Source organism: Ceratocystis lukuohia, assembly GCF_044167205.1.
Source record: "Ceratocystis lukuohia strain C4212 chromosome Unknown Supercontig1_pilon, whole genome shotgun sequence".
NCBI lineage: Eukaryota > Fungi > Ascomycota > Sordariomycetes > Microascales > Ceratocystidaceae > Ceratocystis > Ceratocystis lukuohia.
Window position 1 is genome coordinate 3,665,262 of NW_027263520.1, and position 24,516 is coordinate 3,689,777.

At 49.4% G+C, this 24,516-nt stretch overlaps 3 protein-coding genes across 3 annotated transcripts; 1 reads left to right on the forward strand and 2 right to left on the reverse strand.

Annotated features, from left to right (window-relative positions):
- Positions 1-504: 504 nt before the first annotated feature.
- Positions 505-2,360, reverse strand: HOO65_010925 (Homoserine O-acetyltransferase; the record flags this gene model as incomplete). Its single annotated transcript, XM_071005643.1, has 3 exons — positions 505-1,645; positions 1,705-2,091; positions 2,299-2,360. The coding sequence occupies 3 exons, from the start codon at positions 2,358-2,360 to the stop codon at positions 505-507; spliced, it is 1,590 nt and encodes a 529-aa protein (XP_070862747.1).
- Positions 2,361-3,807: 1,447 nt separating this feature from the next.
- Positions 3,808-11,298, forward strand: HOO65_010926 (THO complex subunit 2; the record flags this gene model as incomplete). The annotated part of the gene is made up of 4 exons (XM_071005220.1): positions 3,808-7,425; positions 7,486-8,586; positions 8,691-8,767; positions 8,850-11,298. 4 exons carry the CDS (start codon positions 3,808-3,810, stop codon positions 11,296-11,298), a joined length of 7,245 nt encoding a protein of 2,414 aa, XP_070862748.1.
- An 8,147-nt stretch (positions 11,299-19,445) lies between these two features.
- On the reverse strand, positions 19,446-20,981 carry HOO65_010927 (putative ER membrane protein Wsc4; the record flags this gene model as incomplete). Its single annotated transcript, XM_071005771.1, has 3 exons — positions 19,446-19,928; positions 20,429-20,775; positions 20,837-20,981. The coding sequence occupies 3 exons, from the start codon at positions 20,979-20,981 to the stop codon at positions 19,446-19,448; spliced, it is 975 nt and encodes a 324-aa protein (XP_070862749.1).
- Positions 20,982-24,516: the final 3,535 nt, after the last annotated feature.

Consider the following 24,516-nt stretch of genomic DNA (forward strand, 5'->3'; position numbering starts at 1 on the left):
TTCTCCCAATCCCAAACTCTTATCTTCCTCTTTCATCTCTCCTCTAGCATCTTCATATCGTCATAACTTAGTCGAAACCCCTCTCCACGCTTCTTACTAACTTATCCTTCCCTTTTTCTCTCTACTTCTTTCTGAACTTATTACTTTCATAATTGTCTATGGCATACATTCGTTACTATATTATCATTTCCCTTTTCTTTTCCTTTACTACTCTCCACTTGCCCTATAGGCACCCTTTCATTTGTCATCATTGATATTTCCTATTCTTTTTTATTTTATTTTTGGCTCATTTATTTGTTTTTCTACCATTTTGTACTGATGTATAAACTTCTTTCCCCGTGTTTCTTGTTTTTACTTTTCCTAATTATGGCCTTGAATTCATTTGTGTAAGAGAAAGCAAAAGAAGAGAACCCAAACGCATCATGCTTTTTTGATAATTATTTGTTCGAGTTGAAATATCTGCTTTTAACGGGATCATGGTTCTACTAGCTGGCTTTTATTAATTTACCACACCGTAATATCTTCTACCTCTGCCTCGCCAAACACACTTGACTTGGTGAGCTTGCCCACGCCCTCTTCCTCTATCATATTGCCTTCTTTATCCATGATATCCGGCAATACCTCCTTCAGAAAAGCTAGGACGTAGTGGTTGACTTGCTCAAACTGCAGTAAAAAAGCGTCGTGGCCCTCAGGGCTATCAATACGTTCAAGACGTGCATTCGGGATATGCGCGGCCATCTCTTGTTGTTCAGCAAAGGTGAAAAGACCATCACTCTCGATACCAAGAACAAGTGTAGGCTGCTCAATCATGGCCAACGCGTCAGCAATAGATGTGGCACGACCGCGTGAGATGTCATGCGTGTCAAGCTTGCGCGTCATGGCTATGTAACAATTGGTGTCGAATCGCTTTACGAACTTTTGGCCCTGGTAGCGGAGATATGACTGGGCGGAGAAGTAGGTCGTGGTAAGCGCGTCTCCGCCGGTCAGAGAAGTAGAACTAGCGCTAGAGGGAACACTGACACGTTCGGGACCATGGAATTGTGGGTCTACGCTAGGAATGAGTTTTTCGGGAGTAGTAGTAGTAGCGGGAGTTGTGATATTATTGGTGGTACCAGTCGGACTAGAAGCTGTGGTGGAGGTAACGCCTGCACCGGTAGGTGTCACTGGCGAATTGGGACTGCCAGAACCGTCACGGGATTGAGCAGTGGATTTGATCTTGTGGCCATCGTTGTGGATATGAAAGTGGGCTTCATTTGGCGTGCTGGAAGGTGGACGGGACTGAGTAATCGTCTGTTTCTTAGAAGCGTCGGGAATGTTGCGACCAAAGCGGGATTCAAACGAGTCGCGGCTACGGTATGTTAGAAGGGCGGACATACGGGCCGCCCCAAGACCGGTAGAAGGCGGGTCATCAAACGAGTAGTAGCCGTCTTCATACTTGGGGTCACCAAAGATGCTTTGGCGCTGGGCCTCTCCCCAGCTGATGCCCCAGGCAGAATGCCGGCTGGAGGTAGCGATGGGCACGATGCAGCGGATGTAATTGCTGCCAAAGTAGGCCCACTCCAGAACAAACATACCACCCAATGAGCCGCCAACCACAGCAGCAATCTGACGGACTCCAAGATCATCGAGTAGCATCTTGTGCAGTCTGTAGGAACGATTAGCTACGGTATTGGTACGGTAAGATGGTAGATACCCAAAACTCACCTGACATCGTCCCTGATAGTGGCCAGAGGAAACTCGGGGCCATAGTGGCCTTTGCTCGGGTCGTTGTCCTTGCTCGTGACGGGGCTGGCAGTTCCATATGGGCTGCCGAGACTGTTCATACAAACGATGAAGAAACGCGATGTATCAAACGACCTGCCGGGGCCGCCTAGAAGGGGACCCCACCAATCACTGACATCAGCGCTACCAGTCAGGGCATGGCAAATGACCATGACATTATCGGCATTGGGTGAGAGGGTGCCTCGGGTGGTATAGGCAACAGGTACATTGTAGAGGGTGACACCGGACTCGAGGGTAAACTGGGGGATAATGGCGATTTCCTGGTCGGGGATCAAGGCGGCAAACGGATTCTCGGGTTGTGAATGCGTTCTTACTTGGAAGTATTCAGTCACTGTTCTTTATCAAAGGCGGGAGAGTTGGGATTGAGGAGACGGTGAATTGGAAGGTTATGGGTGGATAGCGGGGTAGAAGGCGTTGCGAGGATTGTAGTGTTAAGTGAAGGTGACGCGAAGGCTGAAAATGAACAATGGATGTTGGAAGAGTAGGGAAAAGACATGTATATGTTAGTCATAGTACTGACCATATTTTTGGGTTTGGTTGGCCTGAGAAACGGCCTCGACTTGGGGCAACATTGACATGACGAAATAGAGAGATAGAGAGATTAGGGAGGAGATAAGATAAGGCGAACGAGAAGCCAGCAGTAGAGAGCAACCAAGACCAGGGACGAAGAGACAAAAAGAGCAACGTGTGACTACTAAGAAAAAGCGCAACCGCCCGTGAGAAAGACTGAGGAGATGTAAAGGGAATTCAAAAAAGAAAAAGAGAACAATGAACGCCAGATTAAATAGGAACTCAAGGCCCTTTTCAGGCTGGCGTTCAACTCCTGTATGACTCTCATCCACTTGGGCGGCTTGTTCCTAGCTTCAATCAGAGACCCACTGTGACAGTTGGCCAACGAATCAGAAAACACAAAGATGGCATCACAAGGAGTCCACTTAAAGGCTGCCTGGTAGCGGCTGCAGCTGAGCCTTTTTGCTCCAAGAGGTTTAGGTGTTTGAGGGCTTGACCATGAGACTCTGAGGCCCTGAGACTTTGAGGCCCTGAGGGTTTGGTACGTACCGTATTGTAGGAATCTAAAAGAGATCAGGCTCAATCCCCTCCACCATCAAAGCCAAAGCATTCCCATCTCTACTTTGAGTAAAAGGTCTCGAGACAAAGAACAGCGAGCGGCCCGACCAGGAACGAATGGAGACAACAGGAAGCAAGGATTGCGTGTTAAGACTACATAAAGGAATTATTAGTTTGCACTAATAAACAATACCGGCATAAAGCGCATTGCAGAAGTCATCTATCCGCATTGCAGCACATGCTATCTTCCAGCCTTGCTTAGTCATAACATATATCAGCCTTGTGTCGCGACCCCAGGAACAGCCGTGATGCGTCAAGTCTCCCCTCTAGCTTGGCGATAATTTTCCTAACGCTACAACCACCTCTTCTTGCTTTTTTGCAATACAAACCCGCGACGAGACGCCTTTGATGAGGCTTCCCTCTTGGAAATCATCAACGAAACAAGGCGTTTCTTCATCCATTCATTTTTATTTCTTTGAATTTGTTCCCTTGTGTGTTGCTTGACTGCTGCCTTTCTTCACTTTTTCATATCCATCCTTCAACCTGCATTGAACTTTTTTTGAGGGCGCGCTTGCTTCTACTTTTCATTGTTATTTTTTTCCCTTTCTTAACTGTTGCTGGGCTTCTGCTTTAATTCTCTTTTTTTTTCTGGCGACCATTCATTCGACTGGCCTCTCCCTCGTCGCCCTAAAAATCCTGCTCTTGTACGCTGCATCCAATCGTCGACGAGTAAATCGTCCAACAACCTGACTTGTTGAGTTCACGTGGTCGTGATACTTTTTTTGCTATCCTCGTCTTTTTTGCTACCGATAAAAGTTTATTCTCTCGGATCTGCTGCGTACTTGGGATTTTATTCCCTTGTCCACCGAATTATCGATTCGGCTCTCCTCCTTCGCCGATTGAAATTTGCGACAACCACGATCTCATCCTCTTCTCTTCCCTACTGTTCTCTCTACAATGGCTCCCCAAAACAAGCGCAAGCGCGATGGCGCCCAAGACTCTAATCGGCCCTCGCCTCACAAGCCCAATGATCAGCATAATTTCCCACGCGATCGTGATGATGCTAGCAATCGCCGCAACCGCCGCAGAAACGATCATCGGGATCCGCACAACGCTCACCACCCACACAACATTCATAATAGGCCTAATCCAAACAACATTTCGTTGAATTCTCATCCTCACGCTTCCAATACCCCCACTAGTGATAGGGACAGTTTTCACAATGGCCCATCTCCCGTCTCTACAGCCTTTAGTCCATCGTCGCGGCCTGTCAGCTCTTCGTCCCAGGCAGCTAACACAACTTCTGCTCCTCCCAATACAACTGGGTCTCCCTTCACCTTCAATGCCAACCCTGCCTCCAACACCTCGGCATTGAGTGCAACTACTAGTGCTGCGAAGGCGAATCCCGACGCAAATGCCCCAGATAATGCGCCCTTCGTACCCCTCGATACCTCGATTCAATACGATTACTTTCGACTTTCGAGTGATGTCCTGGAAAAATGGAACAATGGCGGCCGAGACGAGATTATCGACTCTGCGGCTAAACTTGTGAGCGGTGGCGACTACCGCGAGCTCACATACTGGACTAAGGACCTAATATGGTCTGTTCTGAGTGGCAATCTGCAGCCAGTCGATGCTGGCGAGGCTATGAAACAGATCCTTGGACCTCCCCCCTCTAATGAGGGTGCTGGTAACCATGGTGTTGGCCGCCATGACGATGAGGACAATATCAACAGCACTGTCGATCAGTATGGCTTCGAGCCCCATGCCCACTTTGCGGATACCCTGAATGTAATTTTCGAGCACGACATTACGAGATATCGCAGTCACTTGATCTATTTTCTCAAGGCGACAGGCGTTAAGCCTATGATGCTTCGCGAGCTGTGCGATACCCAACTCTTGATAAAGCTTGGCCTTATTCGCGAAACCTTCCCTAAGCTGGGCATCCGTCATGCTACCAATCAACTATATCGGCAAACAAACTACAATCTACTTCGCGAAGAGACTGAAGGATATTCTAAGCTCATGACCGAACTTTTCACAGCTGGAAATGCTGGCCCTCCTACTGGTACGCAAGCCCGTGCCACCTTCGAACGCATAAAGGCACTCATCGGAACTTTTGACTTGGACGTCGGCCGAGTTTTGGACGTTACACTCGATGTTTTTGCTTCCATGCTTATCAAGCACTTCCAGTTTTACGTTAAACTATTGCGGTGTAGCTCATGGTGGCCACGGGAAGAAAAGCCAGCTGACAGCACCTATTGCGGTGGTCTTCCCGACTGGGCACTGCCTGAATCCGAGGAGTGGCAGACAAATGAATCTGAAGCTTCTCCCCTTGCCGCCAAGCGTCGTGAGCGTGATGGAAAATTCTGGGAGCGCGCCCGTGAGCTTCATAGCCGTGCGTTCTTTGAGCTTAGCGGTCGCCATGTTGTTGACGAGCAAACCCAGAGCGCCTTTTTCAGTGATGTTGATACTGCCGCTCAGGTTGATGCTCGGCGGCGTTGGATCATGGAAACTAAGACTCTTCCGGCCCCTGGAAATCGCACGGCCGCCCAATTGTTGGGCTTCAAGCTCCGATTTTACACTCACGACGCTCGTGATTCAGATGATGTGCTTCCTGCCAATCTCCTCTATCTTGCCGCGCTTCTAATCAAAATCGGCTTTATTTCGCTCACAGACCTTGTTTCTCACCTATGGCCTGATGAGGACGGGATGAAGCTTCTTCGGGATAGTAAAATGAAAGAGCTGGAAGAAAAGGAGCGGGCGAGTCGTCCTGGCGGTGCTATGAATGCACTTGCTATGGCTGCAGCCCTCCCTGACGACACTCCAAAACTAATGGGGCTTCCTAGCGCGATTCGTGACAACCTGAAATCGAATGATGATGCCAAATCAGCTACTCATGACGAAAAAGAAAAGCCTAAGCTACCTGATCCGTCAGACCAAAAAGTCGGCTTGCTTACATCTCTCTTGACTATTGGGGCCATTCCTGAGGCCCTATATTTGATAGGGAGGTATCCCTGGGTTCTAGAAACGCATCCAGAGGTTATTGACCGTATCCATCGTATATGTCATTTCAGCATTGATGAAGTTTATGAAATGGCCCGGCCATCTCCCCAAGGCTTGTCACCTTTAGAATGCCCCCCACGTGATGTCACTTGCGATACACAAGCAGGGGCCCCTAAGGGTTTTGTAAAGACAGAAAAGTTTGTCCCACGACGGGCTTTGCGCTGGCCGTTCCCGGACACCTTTGACACTAAAGACAACTCTCAGTACCGGTTTTACTGGGCTGAGTGGGCTGACAATGTCCCTATATGCCACTCTGTCGAGGATGTGTTGACGTTATGTGATACTTTTCTCAACATCTCCAATGTTAGGATAGGTACAGACTGTGCTCTTGTCGCCAAGCTGACACGTATTGGTGTTTGGAGCCTGCGTACCGATCCTTCAGGAACTAATTTCAGCCGATGGGAGAGTCTCCTCCGCCGTCTCTTGGTCCCTGCATTGAGCCTAACAAAGGCCAATCCCAGTGTTGCCAACTCTGTGTGGGAGCTTCTGCAAATGTACCCTATCCAGACCCGCTATAAGATATATTCGGACTGGTATGAAGGCCCGATTTCTCGGCTGCCCGCCATTCGGACTGCTTTTAATCGCACGCGTCTGGAGACCCTCAGCACCATGAAGCGTTTATCGCTTGACAACATCGCGCAAATGGCAAAGACGCTGGCAAAGACCAGCTATTCGTCTCCTGGAATTGTCTTCAAGGTAGCCTTGGACCAGATTGAGTCTTATGCCAATCTGATTGAGGTCTTTGTTGAATGTGCCAAGTATTTTACCGAGCTAGCCTATGATGTGCTTGTATGGTCTCTTTTGTCTTCTCTTGGTGCAGGCTCTCGCAGTAGACACCAGGAGGATTCCGTATTGCTCACTAGCAAGTGGCTACAAGCTCTGTCTCGTTTCAGCGGCAAGGTCTTTCGCCGATTTGCTATCATGAATCCCACGCCCGTGCTCAAGTACGTAAACAGACAATTGTCCCTTGGCAACAGCACCGACCTGATCATCCTCAAGGAGTTGGTTACGACAATGGGCGGCATTGTGCCGTCGTTGGACTTCTCCGATGACCAGATCATGGCTATGTGTGGCTACGAAACTCTACGTCGTCAGACTCTCATCAACGGCCTGGATAAACGCTTCGATTCCGCTAAGAGCTCTAAGCGTCTCATTCAGCTCTTGGTAGACTCAAAACTCGCTGGCCAGCTGCTTGTGAATATTGCCCGCTACCGACAAAACGCAATTTACACACTTGACGACGACCAGCTCCACGTCAAGTACATCTCATCGCTTGTTGACGACTCTCACCAAATTCTCATCCAATACCTCGACTTCCTTGGATACAACCTTGACACAGCCGACTACGTTAGCAACACCCCTTCGATTGGAATGCTCATGGACAAGTACAAGCTTGATGCCTCGCTCGCCTTTATGATAGGCCGCCGGTCTCTTTCATTTAACGTGCATAAATCCGAGCCTGCTCCTGAAACAGATGGCGATGTTGAGATGGCGGACGATGCCCCCAAGGTATGTTATTTTGCCACTTTCCAACCTTAATTCTTACCACGAGTCTAACACAATACGCAGACGACCTTACCCCAAACAAACATCATATATGATACACTACGGCCTCTTATTGAGGATATCGCCAAAACTAAAAGTCCTGAAAGCTGGGAACGCATTACTCCCGAGTTCTTCACCACTTTTTGGGCCCTGCAAATGGGCGATATCTATGTTCCCGAAGGTCGCTATGAGAAAGAATATACCCGCGCTATCCTTCAGTCGAAGGAAGTCTCCAAAGAGCGGAGTGATATGACCCACGTGGGTATCTCTAAGCGTGCTGAGAAAATGAAAGCCTTTGCCGACATTGCATCTCAGCTCAGCGTTGAAAGGAAGCAACACCGTGCCACTTGCAAGAAAACCCTGGAACTTTTGAATGAGCGTATTGACAACTGGTTTCAAGGCTCGGTCAAAACACCCAATGCTGTTTCTGATGCCATCATCGAGCAGTGTCTTTTACCCCGCCTACTTTTGTCACCAGCAGAGGCCGACTTCTCATATCGTATGGTACGCTTCCTACACGACAACAACGCTGCAAATTTCAAAACCATGGCCCTCTTTGACCGTCTCTTTAATGCTAATCGCTTGCGTTCTATGCTATTCATTTGCACTGTGCGTGAAGCAGAGAATATGGGCCGCTTCCTGAAGAGCATCTTGACAGACTTTTCTAGATGGCACAAGGATAAGGCTGTCTATGAGAGCGAGGCCCTTGGCATTGCCAAGGGCTCAGATAAGAGGACCTTGCATGGCTTTGCCACGGCGTTTGATGTAAATGATGTAGCTACCACTTGGATCGAGTACGACCAATTCAAAGATATTCTCTGGGGATGGCACAAGAACATCTTCAATGCCTTGAAATCGGCCATGTCAGGTTCCGAGTGGTTGCATATCCGCAATGGCATCACTATCCTCAAGTGTTTGCTCGACTGCTTCCCAGCCGTGGATTTTATGGCTCGTCAGTTCACAGCCCAGCTCAACCGCATTGCCGAACGTGAATCTGGCTCCAAGTCTTCGCCTAGTGCTGAAGGCCATCGTGTGGATCTCTCTGTAGCAGCACAAACCGCTTTATCTGAGCTTCAACGCCGCAAGAGCAAGTGGGTGATGGTACAGAGCTTCCGCACTAACACGGTAAGTTTATCTAATGCTTAGTTTGGGTGTACATACTTGTTGTCCTGACTCATCCTTTCTCCATCATATATATGATGACCTCTAACTAATACGGCTTTTCGCAGATGGCTGAATCCAATCAAGAGACGACCAAATCAACTCTACGACCCACTGCACCTGAGTTTAGGTCCGAGCGGCTTGTGTAAGTACTATTTCGCCCTGACAGGGCCACGATTATGCCGCCCTAGAGTACCTAGCTAACTTGATTCGCTTCTTTGCCACAGCGACCGCCGCCTAATCTCGTCTGAAGCTAAATCTACAGCTCAATCTGGAGAGGCTGAAGACGGTGAAGTCCGTGACCTGCCTGAACGTCGGGCCTCTTTTAAGCAACAACAGCAACCATCTCTCCAAATCCCCAAAAGACCCGATAGTGGGGCAGGTCTAACCAACTTCTCTTCACGTCCTGATAACTCTCGCTCGTCTGCCCTTCCTGATAGAGTGCCAGGGCTGCCTTCTCGGCCACCTGCTCCTAGTGCTGGCACACCTGCTGATCGCTTTGGCCAAACCATTAGATCACAGGGCCGCGAGAACGCACGTGATCAGCGATCTACTCGCGACGTAAACCGGGATAGCAGAGAACAAAACATTCAAGCCAGAGATGAAGGCCGTGAGGGCCGCGAAGGCCGCGATCGTCACAGGGATCGGGACTCTCGAAACAATCCCAACCTAGAACATGGCCGCCTTGAGCGGCCGCCTCTCCGGGATCTCCCACAAGCTCCAGAAAGACGGGGGGCTGATAACACATCTAATCGTGACAAGGAGCAGTCTTCTCGCCGTGATGAACGGCAAGGCAGATCTGGGAGAGATCGCGCAATCAGTCACCGTGGACGGGACGAGCCATCTTCCAGCACTCAAGCTGCCCCATCACCAGCTGGTGCTACACAGCAGCAGCAACAACAGCAACAGCAACAGGAGCAGCAGCAGCAGCAGCGTGCAGCTACTAACGAACCTCCCATAAATCCCGATCGTGCAGCCGCTATTATGGGCACCCAACCCTCAGAAAATGCCTCGGTTCAAAGCCAACAGCACCAAAGCAGTCGCAACAGCGGTAGATCGCAACGGGATGAGTCTAGGAGTGACCGCAAGGCTCATTCGCCTCGTCGTGACAGAGACCGACCAGAGGCTGACTTCAGAACAGACGATCGACACCTGCGTGACGGTGGCAAGGACCACCGTTTAGGTCGGGAGGGAAGAGGTGATTCTTCCCGTCCTGATAGACGCGACAAAGATGCCGGTGAACGAAATGAGTCCTCGCACCGCGAATCCAAAGAAGCTTCTTCTAGTGACCGCGCAGACCGAAACCGCTCTGATCGCACAGATAGGGATCGCAATGATAAGGATTCGAGTCAAGCAAGCCATCAGCGCTCGCAAGACCAGGCCCCTGCAAGGTCCTCTCAGCCAATTCAAGCCTCCGAAAACGTTCCATCAGGGCCCCGAGGCCGTGTCCGCCCTGGAGGTAGAGGTAATGCTCCGTCTATAGGTGTCAATGCTACCCCCATAATTAACGCTCCATCTGGGGGAAGCGGCGGCAATATGAGCAGGCCAAGCACGCCTGATGGCGGTACTCCAGTTGGCCTATCTACTAGTAGACGGAGAGGCCAAGGTCACGATTCAAGTACTGGCACCCGCCAGGGAAACACGTCAAGCTCTGCAGCTAATACTCCATCGGGCCCTCATGATCGCCATCGCCAGCTACCCCCATCCAGCTCTGCTAACAATCCTGGCATGAGTAGCCATGGCGTTCATCCAGACCGTCTAGTGAATCTTGCTCCGTCTTCTTCTGCTGCGCCCTCACCAGCACATCAAAGAAATGCTGGCCATTCCCAAGCTATGACACCTTCAGACCGGCCCAACGGTGGCCCTCGAGGGGGAGCAGAATATAACTCTGGTCAACGTAATTCAGAAGCCTATGGCAGTACGGTAGTGGATCTGACTCCCTCGGCTCTTCAAGGGCGCAATTCCGCTAGATCTGGTGGTGGCCAACGACAACTTGCTGGTATTAACAGCGCCTTGCAGCAGTCTATAGGTGGCGATCGCAGCAACCGTAGACAAAATGGGTCTGGTCGGCAATCCTTAGGACCCGAGCCTCCTGTCCCCACAGGTCCTTCCAATGATCGCCCCGACGATCGTGACAGAGCTCGAATTCAAGGAGCTGACGAGCACCGGGGTAGTCGCTCAGACCGTGACCGTCGCGATCGAGGTCGCGATAGAGACCGCGGCAATGGCCGTCGCAATGGTCGAGATAACAGCCGTGACCACCAGCGAGAACGAGAACGCCAACCACGCGAACGCGACCATCGTGAGCGTAGCCCTGATCGTGATCGTGAAAAGGAGCCTCGTGACTACCGCGAGCGCGACCGCAACAATCGCTCAGATGCACCACCGCCCCCTCCCCCACCCCCAGGCCTTCCGCCCAGAGACATGCGCGATTCGCGCAGAGGTGGCGGAAGAGATCGTGATCATCGCCACCGCGGTGGCGACAATGGCAGACAATCGCTAGGAAATAACCAAAATGCCAACAACATCCGCATTCTAGGGAGCAGTGGTGGTAGCAACAATAATAGTAACAGTAATGGTGGCATATCCTTCCATAATTCTGGTCCTGCAGGGGGAGTCAATGCAGCGCCCATTGGCGGCAGCGGAGATCGCGAGAAGCCTCGCTCACGTCGTTAGGAAAGCGACGAGCAATCTTCTCTAGCTCAATCTCGCACGTCAATTAGAAGCATTCCATCTCCATCTTCTTCTATACCTTCCCCCTCCAAGTATTCAACATCTCGCCATGAACCACGCTCTTCTATACGCCTAGCTCCCTCTAGCCATTTGGATCCTGCCGCAGAGCTTGTGCGCAACTTGACCGCTTCACGACGCTTACCCCGTTCTCCACGAACAAGTGAACGCCTTGTATCTGCCGGCGTCAGTGCCGGCTCGAACAGCAGCATGGTTTCCAACAGGACCCAGTCATTAAACCCACAGCCAGCCCTACACCGAGTAGCGGACGCTGGTGTTGAAATCGATAGGAGCCGTCCACGCGGTAGCTCCGACATTCTATCTAACAATGGCGGAAGCGGGCGTGAACGTGGCAGCAGTAATACTAGCCGAGATTTCCTTCATGGATCTCCCCGGCCTTTATCTACGCCAGCCATGTCAGGCGGTACATTGGCGGGTATCGCCAAGCGTTCCAGACGGGGCCATGGCCATAGGCATCGCTAAATGATGCGCTTTATGTATGTGGCAGATAGAATGATATCTGCCCTACATCACTCACTGTTCCTTTCCTTTTTAGTTTCTTTTCTTGTTTTACTTTTCTCTCTATGTGGGCTTTCACTAAATCTCTTATTTCTTTTCCTTGTTCTCTACCATCGCTGAGTTTCTAGTGTTTTTGCGTTATCAAAGTCATTTTCTCTCCCTTCTTTCCTTTCCTTTCTTTATTCTTTTTATTTCCTTTATCTCATTTATGCATACTTCTTTGTACCATATCAGAATATCACATTGTTCGTCTTTCTCCCTTACTCTAGGTCTTTGGGCTTTTTTTTCTTCGTCTCTTATATTTAATGTCCCGCTGCCTGCTGATTCTCTACGGTCATCGGCCTGTGTGACTTTGCTATGTGAAAAGCCTCTTTTGCTATGCTAGATGTATGCACTCACTCGACTTGTTTCGGCCCGTCTGATCCCAACCAAAAATAAAACTTCATGCCAACAAAGAAGATGTATGTATGTATGTATGTATGTTCTATTTAACGTCTACCTACAGTTATTTCACCGTAATACGACGGCCTTCCGGCCGGGAGCACCTCCCGGGCGGTCCGCAGTGACAGGAACGCATAGACTTCAACCTTCTCCTATGACTTTTTAGGGTCCAGCAATATAGCCAGGAGGGTCTCTGTATAGCGCGGCCCGAGGGCGTACCTGTCGGGATCTAGGATTGGTTACCTGATATTTTTGGTTGGTGGAGGCCCCGTGTAAAAACTAGTCTAAAAGGCCCCCGGCTGTCGGCACGGGGGGTAGGCCCCGGCGGAGTACAGTGGTTTTGTCCTTCCATGCGTGGCTGCTGCAACACCTTCGGTTTTCCCATTTTTCACATCCCCCTTTCCCCACCGACAAAAACCCCAGACAAACCCTAAACCCAGAAGTGGAAACGACTCCCAACTTCCCCACAACCATTCGATCCTCTGAAAAATCTGCTATGTGTCCTGAAGCCATGAAGATCATGGAGGCAAGACAGCAGATTCCAGTGCAGTCTGGGAATCCCGTCAAGCGACGAGAAAGTCAACCATACTGTGTGAGCATCCGAGGGCTCATGGTCTATCCTTCCACCGCCCTGGTGGCCGCTGCCTCATGCGGTGTGGATGTGACCAAAGGCAGCCCCCTTTCTAGTGACCTGCCACAGTCACCAGTCTGTCCGAGGACAGAGGAGCGCGAGAAAAAAACAAAACATAAGAAAAAGGTGTGGACTGTGTGAACTCTCAAATACTCAGTCCTGAGCGTGAAGGTGAACTCCTTGAGTTGGAGTGGTGTTGTGGCGATGAGGAGTTGGCGATCGCGAAAGTTGTCGTGAAAAAGGGGGCGAGTCGACGACGAGATTGTTCCTCAAAGTTGGGCAAGAGCGGCCTCAAGGCTCCACAGCTCATTGTCTGAATCCATGACAGAGTCAAAGAAAAAGAAAAGAATGAAAGACGCTTATCAGTGTCATAGGCGTCGTCCTCTAGCAGCCCGGAAGAAGGGGAGGCGCCAGACCTCAAAGGTACCCCCCCGAGGGTTGTAAGAGGGAGAGTTGAACAAAGAAGATGCTATAACACCACACAAAAAGGACGACGATTGTCTCCGATACGGGGAATCGAACCCCGGCCTTCTCGGTGAGAGCGAGATATCCTAGCCCCTAGACCATATCGGACGTTGCATGAGTTTCTCGGAGGAAATCCATCGTCATCGGGCTTGAAGTTGCTTTGTGCAATGCGGCTGCACGCTTCCATGCCTCTGGCCTCAGTTTAGCTGAGATGTTCGACACGAGAACTTTGACACTTACCCAGTGATGAACTTAGAGGGCGTCCTTGATCGTAGTGATTTGTGATGGCAACTCGAGTAAAGCAGGGCCCCTGAGGGAACAGTAGTAGCACAAGGCTAGTCAGATAGAAACAATCTCGGCTTGAACAAACGACAACCCAACACCTCTACAAATCATGAGGATTCAAAAGCTAATGGGCGGATAAGAGAGCGCCCTTCTCTAGTCCAAGGCTTTTTTTCAAATACGGAAAGTGCAGCAGAAAGACTTGTGAAAAAAAAGTAAGGGATACAAAACTTTATATTTAGTAGTAGGGCAAACTAGATCGACTAGGACGGCGGTAGACAAGCTACTCGGGCTAAAAAGAAAAGAAGTGATGTCTTCTATAGACAGGGCCGACCGTAGAACCAAACACCCCAATAATCGTCCCTTCCCGAAAGGCCGAACCTCTAAGCAATATCTAGGTACCTTGAACCATGATATGTATGCCCATTGTCGTGAGATACTAGTAGGTAGACGCTAGAAAAATACCAAAGTATCAAAAGAATATAGCCGTAGTAGGCTCTAGCCTAGGGTTACAGGACCACTTAGTGGCCTAATATATGGGGCCGAAGGTGCTGTGTCGTTGTTATTGTTATTGTATTATTTTATGTCTACCTACTGTTATTTTGCAGAAATACGACGGCGTGTTCCAGACAGGAGTTGCTGGCCGATGTCATCTTCCAGTAACTCCTAGATGGTCGGCAGTAGTTGCAAGTATGCTTAGATTTCGAGCGACTCCTGTGCCTCTTTAGGGTCCGGCGCTTGGGCCAGAGGGGCTCTTCGTCCAGCGTAGCCGTAGGGCGTGTCTGCGGGGCTCTCAGAGTTGGTTACCTAGTATCTGGTCTGCGACGACCGCATGTAAACTAGTCTAAAAGGCCGCCGGCTTTCGGCACGGGGGTAGGCCCCGGCGAGGCCGCTCCGGGCCCGTGCCGTTCTCTATGTAGGACAAAGTAGCCGTCATCTTGGTAATTCGGACAGGCCGCGTGGCCCAATGGCAAGGCGTTTGACTACGAATCAAAAGATTGTGGGTTCGAATCCCATCGTGGTCACCATCAGGCGAAGTACAAGTTTCCAGCATAGCGGTAACTTCTTTTTTTTTGCCTACTCAACCCCTTCTTTATTATTATTGTTATTGTATTATTTTACCTACTGTTATTTCGCATGTCGAGCGGAGAAGACCCTAAAAAGTCCATATGCATGGCTGTTGCCGCATCGTTTAATATTTTTCCCGTTATGCTGGTGGCCGGTAGTAGAGCTCCCTCCGCATGGAGCCCTCCTCGACATCTCCTTCCTGTCCTGCAAACGTTTCCTCCTATCATCTCTTCTCTCTTCGTCCCCTTCTTCATTGTTGCCCTTGCTGTCTCGGAGTTGGTTGTGTCATCCTAGGCTGCCCTTGTTGTGATCGCTCCCCTGTAGTCTGCGGTGGCAGTGACCTGCCTCTCTGCGTTTCTTGAGGGGGGTGTCCAGACAGTTCAGCTCGGGCTCGGGTTGTTGTGTCTCCTGGATGAGCCTCAGGTTGCGGCGAAGCATTTTGGCGACGTAACATGTCGCTTTCGTGTTTTTAAGGAGCTTGTCCGCGAGCCTTTGGCTCCATGGTCTAGGCGGTGCCTTGCAGGTCCACCAGTGTCCTCGTTCCTTTTCTTGGTTGCAGGCTCTGCATCCAAGTGGGCAGTTGTGTCCCCATCGCTCGTGGTATTTGTCGAAGTCTCCGTCGCCAGTTCTAGCCGCGAGGATATGGCCCAGCTCTATTCTAGTAAACCCACTGTAGCGGAAGTTGCGGAAGGGGGGTTTCAGTGGGGACGCCGGTTCCAAGCGGACGGTATCCTCTCCGTTCTTTCCACCACCCTTCGTAGTCGAGACATAACCGGTCTCTTCTCCATCTCCGTGCTCCTGCGAGGCTGAAGCGGTGTTCTGTTACCAGTCCCTGGCATCCTAACTTGGCCTGGGTATCGGCTAGCTCATTGTCTCTAATGCCCATGTGTCCTGGGACCCATCGCACTCGGGCGAGCCTTCCGGGTGTCTTGTCTGCCCAGGCTTTTAGGGTTCGTCTTGTCTCGTCTACCGCTTCCTGTGATGTGCCGCTTCTGGTGGCTGCATTGCGGAGTCGGTCCACAACTCCCCTGTTGTCTAGACACAGCCAGATTTCTCCAGCTCCTTCGCGAGCTGTCGCTCGCTTAGCTGCCTCGAGAACGCCAACTGCCTCCGAGACTCAACCCCTTCTTTTTATCAATTTCATTTACTAACGCTAGATATCTCACTTTCTCCTCATGAACAAGTAAACTGTCGTTCTGGCCACCTCACGCGCGCCACCCACGGCCCGCCGAAGCACTGGGGGACAGACAAACAAGGAATGACCCCTCACATCCAGTTAAATTGGTAAGGTAAGAGGATGGTAAGTGGCTGCGAGCACTCCAATGCTCCACCCAGGCACACGGATACTGAATGGTAGACGTCTACACCCTGGCTCACCTTTTCGTTTATTGTCTTCCCTTCTGCACGCTCGCACACTCTCGTTTTCTCTACCCCTGCGATCATGTATTTTTTGCTGCTTCTTCTGCTTTTCTTCTGCTTTATGCTTGTCGCCTTTGTTTTTCTTTTCACTTCTTGCTGCAAGGATGCAGTCTTCCAAAAGGGCCCTACGATGCCAACTGGTGATCGGACCCCGGCGGAGGACAAAGCACCCCGACCCATATAAAGATGGAGCTAAAAGCGGGTCCCACAAGGGAGAAGCGGGGGTCAGTCCGGGCTCGAAAATCCGGTCAGAAGTAGATTAGGAAGAGCATAAATACACACATACACGCACCCAATAAACAAGTAAATACAAGCAACCTTAGTCTAGCGGTTATGATTTTCGCCTTCCAAGCGAAAGGTCCGGGTTCGACTCCCGGAGGTTGCATCTTCAACAAACACGACCCGCGATGGATCACAAGCTTCAAAACTTGCAAACCACCAACGGTTGTTCTCTGTTTTTTTTATTTACATAAATGGGAAAGCCCTTGGGCAACGTCTTGCGGGGAAGACTCCTGGCCGCAAGGCCGGACTCTAAAAAGTCATAGAAGTACTTCGAAGCCGCAAGCCAAAATACCAGGTAACCAATCCTGGAAACACAACCACACAACCAGCAGGGAAGCCCTTGGGCAACGTCTACCGGAGAAAACTCCTGGCCGCATGGCCGGACCCTAGAAAGTCATAGGAGCAGTTCGAAGAAGACGCGCACCTGCAATTTCTGACTGCCCAGAGGGGGTGTCGGAGGACGACATTTTCCTACCCCTCATCCGTCCAGGACATGCCGTCGTATTGCCGTGGAAAACCAGTAGGTAGACGTTAAAAAATACATACATACATACATACATACACTTTCTCCTGTGTAAAAATACACATAGCATCCGGCACACATACATGCATAGCTTTATCGAAGTTAGCCGCATTTGCCTGTTGATGTTCTGCTCACAGACAGCCCTCCACGCCCTGTCATTGAACGTACAAACGTTACACGCGGCATACTCCCTTGTATCAAGTATAACCTTTATGCGGCTAGTAACAGCCAGTGCCGGCAAAATTTGACTAGCATATACAATTGAAGCGAGTTTCCACTCAATAGCCTACAGCTGTGCCAAGTTAAACATAAATATATTTAACTTGTGCCTGAATTAACTAAATCTAACGACGGTCGTGGACGTCGACGTAAGTATACAGCCACGTACCTTAAAAATATAACCACACCATTAAGCTTGAATACATACATTACATCTAAAGTCAAACGATATGTCGGCCTCACGAAACTTGGCCTTGAACTTTAACCTAGATGTACTTGTGGTCTACAGGAATCATCCAGATTAAACAACGCCAGATTAGCTACAGACAGAATTAACGTTGCACAGTTGTGCACTAGAGAGCTCCAAGGCGAACGTCTTACCAATTTCCGCACTCTATCGTAGTAGATTTCAAAAGAGAAGAAAAGAAAACAATGCAAATCCGGCTCCCCAACCCCGAGGGACACTCACAAGCAGTGCCACTCACGCTCAAGTCCCGGTGCGGCGCGTCTTGGGTTGCTCATAGCCCCAAGCTCTGCGCTCTCTTGGCTGACTGTTTGTCTTATTCAACATCTACCTGTCATTTTGGTTTAAGTCTCTTGAAAAAAGATTCATTTGGTTTGAATATACTTTACGTCTACTGGAATCACTAAGATCAAACGACGCCGGATTGGTTACCGGACAGAATTGCCCTCTGCAGGGCTGACCACAGATTTGAGGCGATAGAAGCACGTATGCTCCTAAGCAAGCTTGTTACTTGTCTACCACCTGTAGTCGTCAGAAACGAAAAAGAAAAAAAAAAAGGAAACAAGATGCAATATAGCATCTCATAATACCGGTATTCCTCCGTGAAACACATACAACATCCGATATGGTCTAGGGGCTAGGATATCTCGCTCTCACCGAGAAGGCCGGGGTTCGATTCCCCGTATCGGAGACTACAGCGTCATTCTCGAGACGTTCTGCTTTTTTTTGGGCAATTTCTATTGAGGAATGTCTTCTAGACCTTTGACTTTTTCCTGTTTGAATATTGGTTCTCACCGCCTTTGGCAGTAAATGCTTGACTGGTTACGGAAGACGCACACCTGCAACTGCTGACTTCCCGGAGGAGGTGTCGGAGGACGACGTCCTCTTACTCGTTTTCCGTCCAGAACATGCCGTCGTATTGCTGTGGAAAACCTGTAGGTAGACGTTAAAAAACACATACATACTTGACTGGTTCCAACGACAAACCGCCCTGTGCAACAAACACGGCCCAAACCAAGAATTCATAAAGTCGCATATTTACATTACATTCTTATTGAAAGAATGCGTCCCGTTGTTGTAGTATAACGCTAACTGTGAGAGACCCTAGATGATGAATCAGACAGTTTCAAAGACAGCACAGGCAGGATACGCTAACCAAGGCTGGAACTATATTAGCACTAGAGACGTCACAGGGGACAGCAGAAGAAGTATGATGTTCCAAGTACTTCGCTAAACATGAGCAGGGCAAATACTAGTGCTTAGCTGACCCCTGGTCAGGTACCGCCGCCAAAGTAAATAGTCCATACAAAGGAAAAAAAAAAAGATGAGAAAACTTAAAATCAAGCCAGTGCCAGCACCGATTCGCAACATCACCGCTAGATGCTACGCACGATGGCGCTCGTGAAAAAAGATGACCACGATGGGATTCGAACCCACAATCTTTTGATTCGTAGTCAAACGCCTTGCCATTGGGCCACGCGGCCTGTTTTCGCTGCAAATATCACAACTACTTTGCCCTACATAGAGAACGGAACGGGGCCGGAGCTGCCTCGCCGGGGCCTACCCCCGTGCCGAAAGCCGGCGGCCTTTTAGACTAGTTTACATGTAGTCGTCACATACCAGAAATACCAAGTGACCAACCCTAGGAACTCCGCAGGCACGCCCTACGGCTAAGCTGGACGGAGAGCCCCCTTGGCCTAAGCACCGGACCCTAAAAAGTCACAGGAGTCGCTCGAAATCTAAGCATACCTGCAACTGCGGACCACATAGGAGTTACTGGAAGATGTCATCGGCCAGCAACTCCTGTCTAGAAGACGCCGTCGTATTGCTGCGAAATAACAGTAGGTAGACATAAAATAATACAATAACAACAATAATAACCAGTGGCACCCCTAAGCATACTATACCAGCTAAAAATCATAAACAAGTACGTAGAGACCAAGTATAAGCGATTAATGTATGTGTCATGTATTTTTCATCATTCTCCCCCAGTTGGTATCTCATTCATTCTCCGGATCCGGGTTCACGGCTCGCAACACTCGCGGTTGCGGCTGGTGCACTCGCCGGGAGTAGTCCTGCTCATCCCTTAGCGTTCCAATACTGTCCTGACTCTCTCGTCTAAATGCCGCACTATAAGGGTCTTCCATTCGGGGATCCATGGGCATCATCCGGCTATCGCGTCGGCCGGGGCTAGCGAAGCCGCTCTCGATGCCTTTACCACTGCTATCACGAAACCCAATCTTAGACTCCGACTCCATGGCCTCATTTCGTCGGCGCCATTTATACCAAAATAGCCCTGCAATTGCCATTACCAGCGCTGCGGAAATGCCAACAGTAACACCCACAATCATGCCTGTGTTGCTACCCCCTCCACCTTTGCCAGTGCTCTCAGGGGCAGCAGTGGCTATCGTGGTGACAGTCATAATCACCCCAGCAGAGTCGGTGGTGGTCTGGACGGAGGTTGATTGTGTCCTCGAAGAAGTCTGTTTATCCAAAGCAGTTAGTAAAGTTAAAAATTCTTCAAAGGCTTCGTACTTTCGTAATCTATGTTTCTTTTCTAAATTTCGCAACGATATCTCTGCTGCGCCAGGGGACATATCCATACAAGTGTTAAGGTAGGTGTTTCTGGCAATGAGGCTGATGTGGGCAGAGGGGTGTCACCGACCACAGATGAAGATATGGAAGAAGATGTAGTAGATTCCTGCCCATCGACAATGATTGCGAAGTTTTGTTTAGCTTTCTGTTCTGATCTTTAGCAGCGAAGTCTCTAGTGAAGACTCGGGCAAAGCAACGCAAACAAACAGACAAGGTCAAATAAAACGGCATGAAGCAAGTAAAGCAGACAAAGCGGCGCAAAATAAGCAGCACCGGAGGTTGACAAGCCCAGCCGTGATGCAGTGCGAATATCATTGAGTGAAAAAGAAGCATTGAAACATGGGAAAACACAGAAATAATAGAGCATTGGGCGGAGGCGAGTACTTACAGTAGTAGTTGTAGTTGGTTCTGATGTTGAAGAACTAGTGGATGTGGAGGAGGTTGTGGAGGAAGTTGATGACGATGTTGACGTTGATGATGTTGACGCGTCCATCGTGGAGACTGGTAGAGGACCAATCTCCATGTACCCATATAGATGGTCAGATTTACTACCGCACCACTCGGTATATCCAGGGCACTGGGTATTGCAATCTGAATTGTCGACGATGCTATCGGACCCTGGCGCTACGGTGGAGCACCAGCAGTATTGGTACTGTACAATGGCATATGCATTTGAGGAGTCCTCTTCCCTGCACCAGTTGGTACATAGACCTTGTGTTTGGTACATGCTATAGTCTACAATGGAGCCGGTCAGTAAAAAAATAGGCACATTGCAAAATATAGACGTGTTACTTACTGCCATTTCCCGAGCTAGCTGTATTCAATGAAGAACACATGTCTGCTGCGGTGTTGCCATTGATGGTCTCGGCCACAACGGTTTGATGGAATAAGCATGATGCAAGAGCAAGAAAGATGCTTGCCCCCCTAAATGAAGATAGCATTTTGAAGGGCTAGAAAGAATCAGGAGAAATGGGGATGTTTCTTATAGGAAGGAAGACAAGATGACCAGAAATACGGCCTATTAGAACGAGTAAGGGTAAAAATAGACGAGGGAGTTGGTTGGCTGTAGAGTCAACACCTCTCGTGAAGAAGAGAAAGAAAAAAAAAAGAGAACAAAGACTTTTTTTTTGTATGTACTAGTTTTCCAGAAGGACTCTGAAGTCTAAATGCAAATGAATAGTTAGTTGATGGCAAGCCAAGAAAAGAAAGGATGAAACAACGAAGCACAAAAGAGAAGTCAAGGAGAACGGCCAGAAACAAAAGTAGGAGTGGTAGTGAAAGTGAAAGCGATCAACCAGGGTTCCCAGCAACGGCGGCGGCAGTGGCAGCAAAAAGTAGCCATATGGCTTGAGCACACAAGATGGCGATGTCTGATGCAACTATGAGGTTGATCGGACAGTGAGGGGGGGCAAAAAGGACGATGAGTAGTGTAGTGCAGGTGGTTGAAGCTTCTGTTCCCTCTTTTCTTGATTTCTCCGACAGCCCGAATGGGAGAAGCAAAAGGCCAAAAAGAGGGCAAGTGACCGAAAGAGCGATCCAAAGAGATGCAAGGAACAACGACCAATGACAACTGAAAAAAAATAAAGAGTGAATAGCAAGCAACAAGCGGTGGAAGAGCAGTCGATCGAATCGAGATCAAGTGTGTACTTGGGTATATATTTCCAGGCACTTTGGTTGGCTGGCAAGGTGGCACAAGAACTAGACCAAGATATGTTGGGACCGAGTCTCTATGGTGGTGGTTACAATTGTGTTGCAACTCGTGGAGAAAAAAGAGCCCTGTAATTCGCAGTTTGGAGACTTCTTGCACGATATCAGAGAGGTTGAAACAATGCGGACAAATACCCAAGTCGATCGAAGTTGTGTGCAATGGAGGGCCAGCCCGAATCAGAAAGGGATGCAAGCCAGACAGAGTGCAGAAATGAAGGTGTAGAAGAGAACAAAGCAGCTCGCTATATTTCTTCAGTCAGGAATAGCGTCCAGCAGCCACCGTCGGGCGATGCGTGTTGTTTCGAGAAGACAGGGAACGGAATTGCGAAAACGATGGCACAGCCAAGCAAATAGACAGGAAGGAAGCAGGCGGTCCCAGCGCTGATAGACTTGGAAACGATTACAGCCAGGCTTGGTGAGAGGACCGGGAGGCAAGAAAGAGAGCAGAGAAAACAGAGACAACAGAGGCTCTATCAAGCCGTTCGTAGGTAGGGGCAGGGTAATAAGTGTGACTTTGTCTTTTCTTTTACTCCAGTTGAGTCTAGCCATAAATGGAGGCTTGTTTCTGGGCGTAGTGGACAAAGTGTTCCTGGCAAAGAAATAAATAAAAGAAGACAGACTTTGTTTCAAGCTATACCAAAGCCATCTGAAGAAAAAGAGGTCCATGAAAAAAGGCTCTTCGCCCTGGGATTGTGATGGTTTTTCAAAAGATGCAGATGTGCCCCTAGCAAGATTATTTGCGTGGCTTCTTCACATCAGGATTGGGCATGGGAAAACAACATGGGTTCTTAGTGGCTGAAACGACAAGTTGATGTCAAACTACAAGCAAATAGCAAGACAATGAGCGTAGCTAGTATGGGCTGAACACTTTTAGGCCTTGGTAGCGTGCAGAGGATTGGGTCCTATTCGGCTCTTTTTCGAACTTTGGCCAGTTTGCTTGCTGGACTTATTGGTATTCATTGACGGCTTGGCGAGCTAGCGTATATTGGATTTTTGTGTCGTCGGCGTCGTCGTCGGTGGTGACGGAAATAGGCAAAGCGAAGGAGAGCAAAAGAGAAGCAAAACGAAATGATGTCAAAAGAGGACTAGGGCGAGCAGGCAGAACAGGGGGGCTGCTCAATGTATGTGTGCATGTATGTATGTCTATACTCCAGAACAGGAAGCGAAAAGAGAGAAGAGAGAAGAGAAGCAGAAGAGGGAGACATTTGAAGGTTGTTATCGGCAAAGATAGACAATTGTGGCAACGGGCCTGCCCTGGTGCTCTTGCAAGTCGCCAATCGAAGGTTCGTCGGAAATTGCGAGAGAGATCGGTAACGACCATAAGGGGAGGTCTTTCGGGGGGCGATTTGGGGGGGGGGGGGTGGCTTCGTCTGCACTAGTGACTAGGATTTTATTTTATTTTGGGTGGGAGAAGTTGATTTGATTTTGGTCGTGTAAAGCCAGTCTTTGGCTTGGTTTCGCATCGCTTGGTGATGTGGGAGAAACGGAATAGAGAGAAGGGCAGAACAGGAGGAAGAAAAGAAAAGACAAGATAGCAAAAGGGTGGAAATGAAAGGAAACAGGAAGGTCAAGAGGGCTCAAGGAGAGGAAAGAATTGCAATAACCAAAAAGGGAGAAAAAGAAGGCAGGAGACGAGGTCTCTCGCCAAAATGGCCTTTGCTTACCTGGTGTTAGCGTCTAGCAATCAACTGCAACTGCCACAAGATGTCGGAATATGATCACGAACAACAGCAAAGTTATCGTGAAAATGTGGGAAGCCAAGTCAGAAGTGAGGGGGGGCGATCGCACAAAAAAAATTGGTGAAGCCAAGCGAGGTAATTGCGATGTTGGTCGTCGATCAGAGATAGCGGCCGTCGTTGCTCATTGGTTTCGCCGATCGTCCTTTATTCGCAGGTGAGAGCAAAAAGTGCGCAAGTGCCAAGCAGCGGACGTGGGTTCTTTCCGTAGCCAGCAGAGGCAGAGAGCAAAGCGAAAGGAAAGAAGGAAAGAAGCTGGCCAGCCTTGTTCGCCAGCGGAGGGGAAGAGGCGAGAGATGAGATGGAAACCAGCAGCAAAGCAAAGAAGCAAATCGCGAATCAGCAAACAAGGCAACAACAAAAACGAAACAGGAAAGAACCGTAAAAGAGATAAAAAGAAACAATGACGAAATAATAATCAAGCACAACACATCCACAAGCACGCGCACACACACAGCCAGCAGTAACGAAGGCAAGAAAAGAAAGAGAAGAAAAATAGTTAAGGAAAGAAGAGAAGGGAACCAACAAATACACGGAAGAACAAAGAGAAGAGAGGAGAACCCCGAAGAAAAAAGGCCGAGCAAGAAAGTCAGAAACCTTGGACCATCATGACGACCAAGTCCAGTATTCTGTAAAGGCAAGCAAGCAGCAAAGTGGAAAGCGGCGCAACATATATTGAGCCGCTGGCATGGATTATCAGAAAGGATGAACGGACCGGACAAAGATTTGACGAAAGCCCACGCCCAAACGACGCCCACACCCACGCCCTTGTCTACAGATATGCACACAGACACACACAACATACACACATACATACATACATACTACATACACATACACACAACCAACACCGCACAATCGAACAATTCAGGCGATTTTATCTCCTACCGCTTGGGGATCGACATGCTCTTTTGCGACTTGCGGCAATAGGCAAGGTCGGGCTCAGGTTTTTAGCTCAGGCTAGTCAAGCCAGAGGTCAAAAGCCAAAGTCACGCCAGAGCCCCCCCCCCCCCCCTCTAGCGAAGAAAAGCAA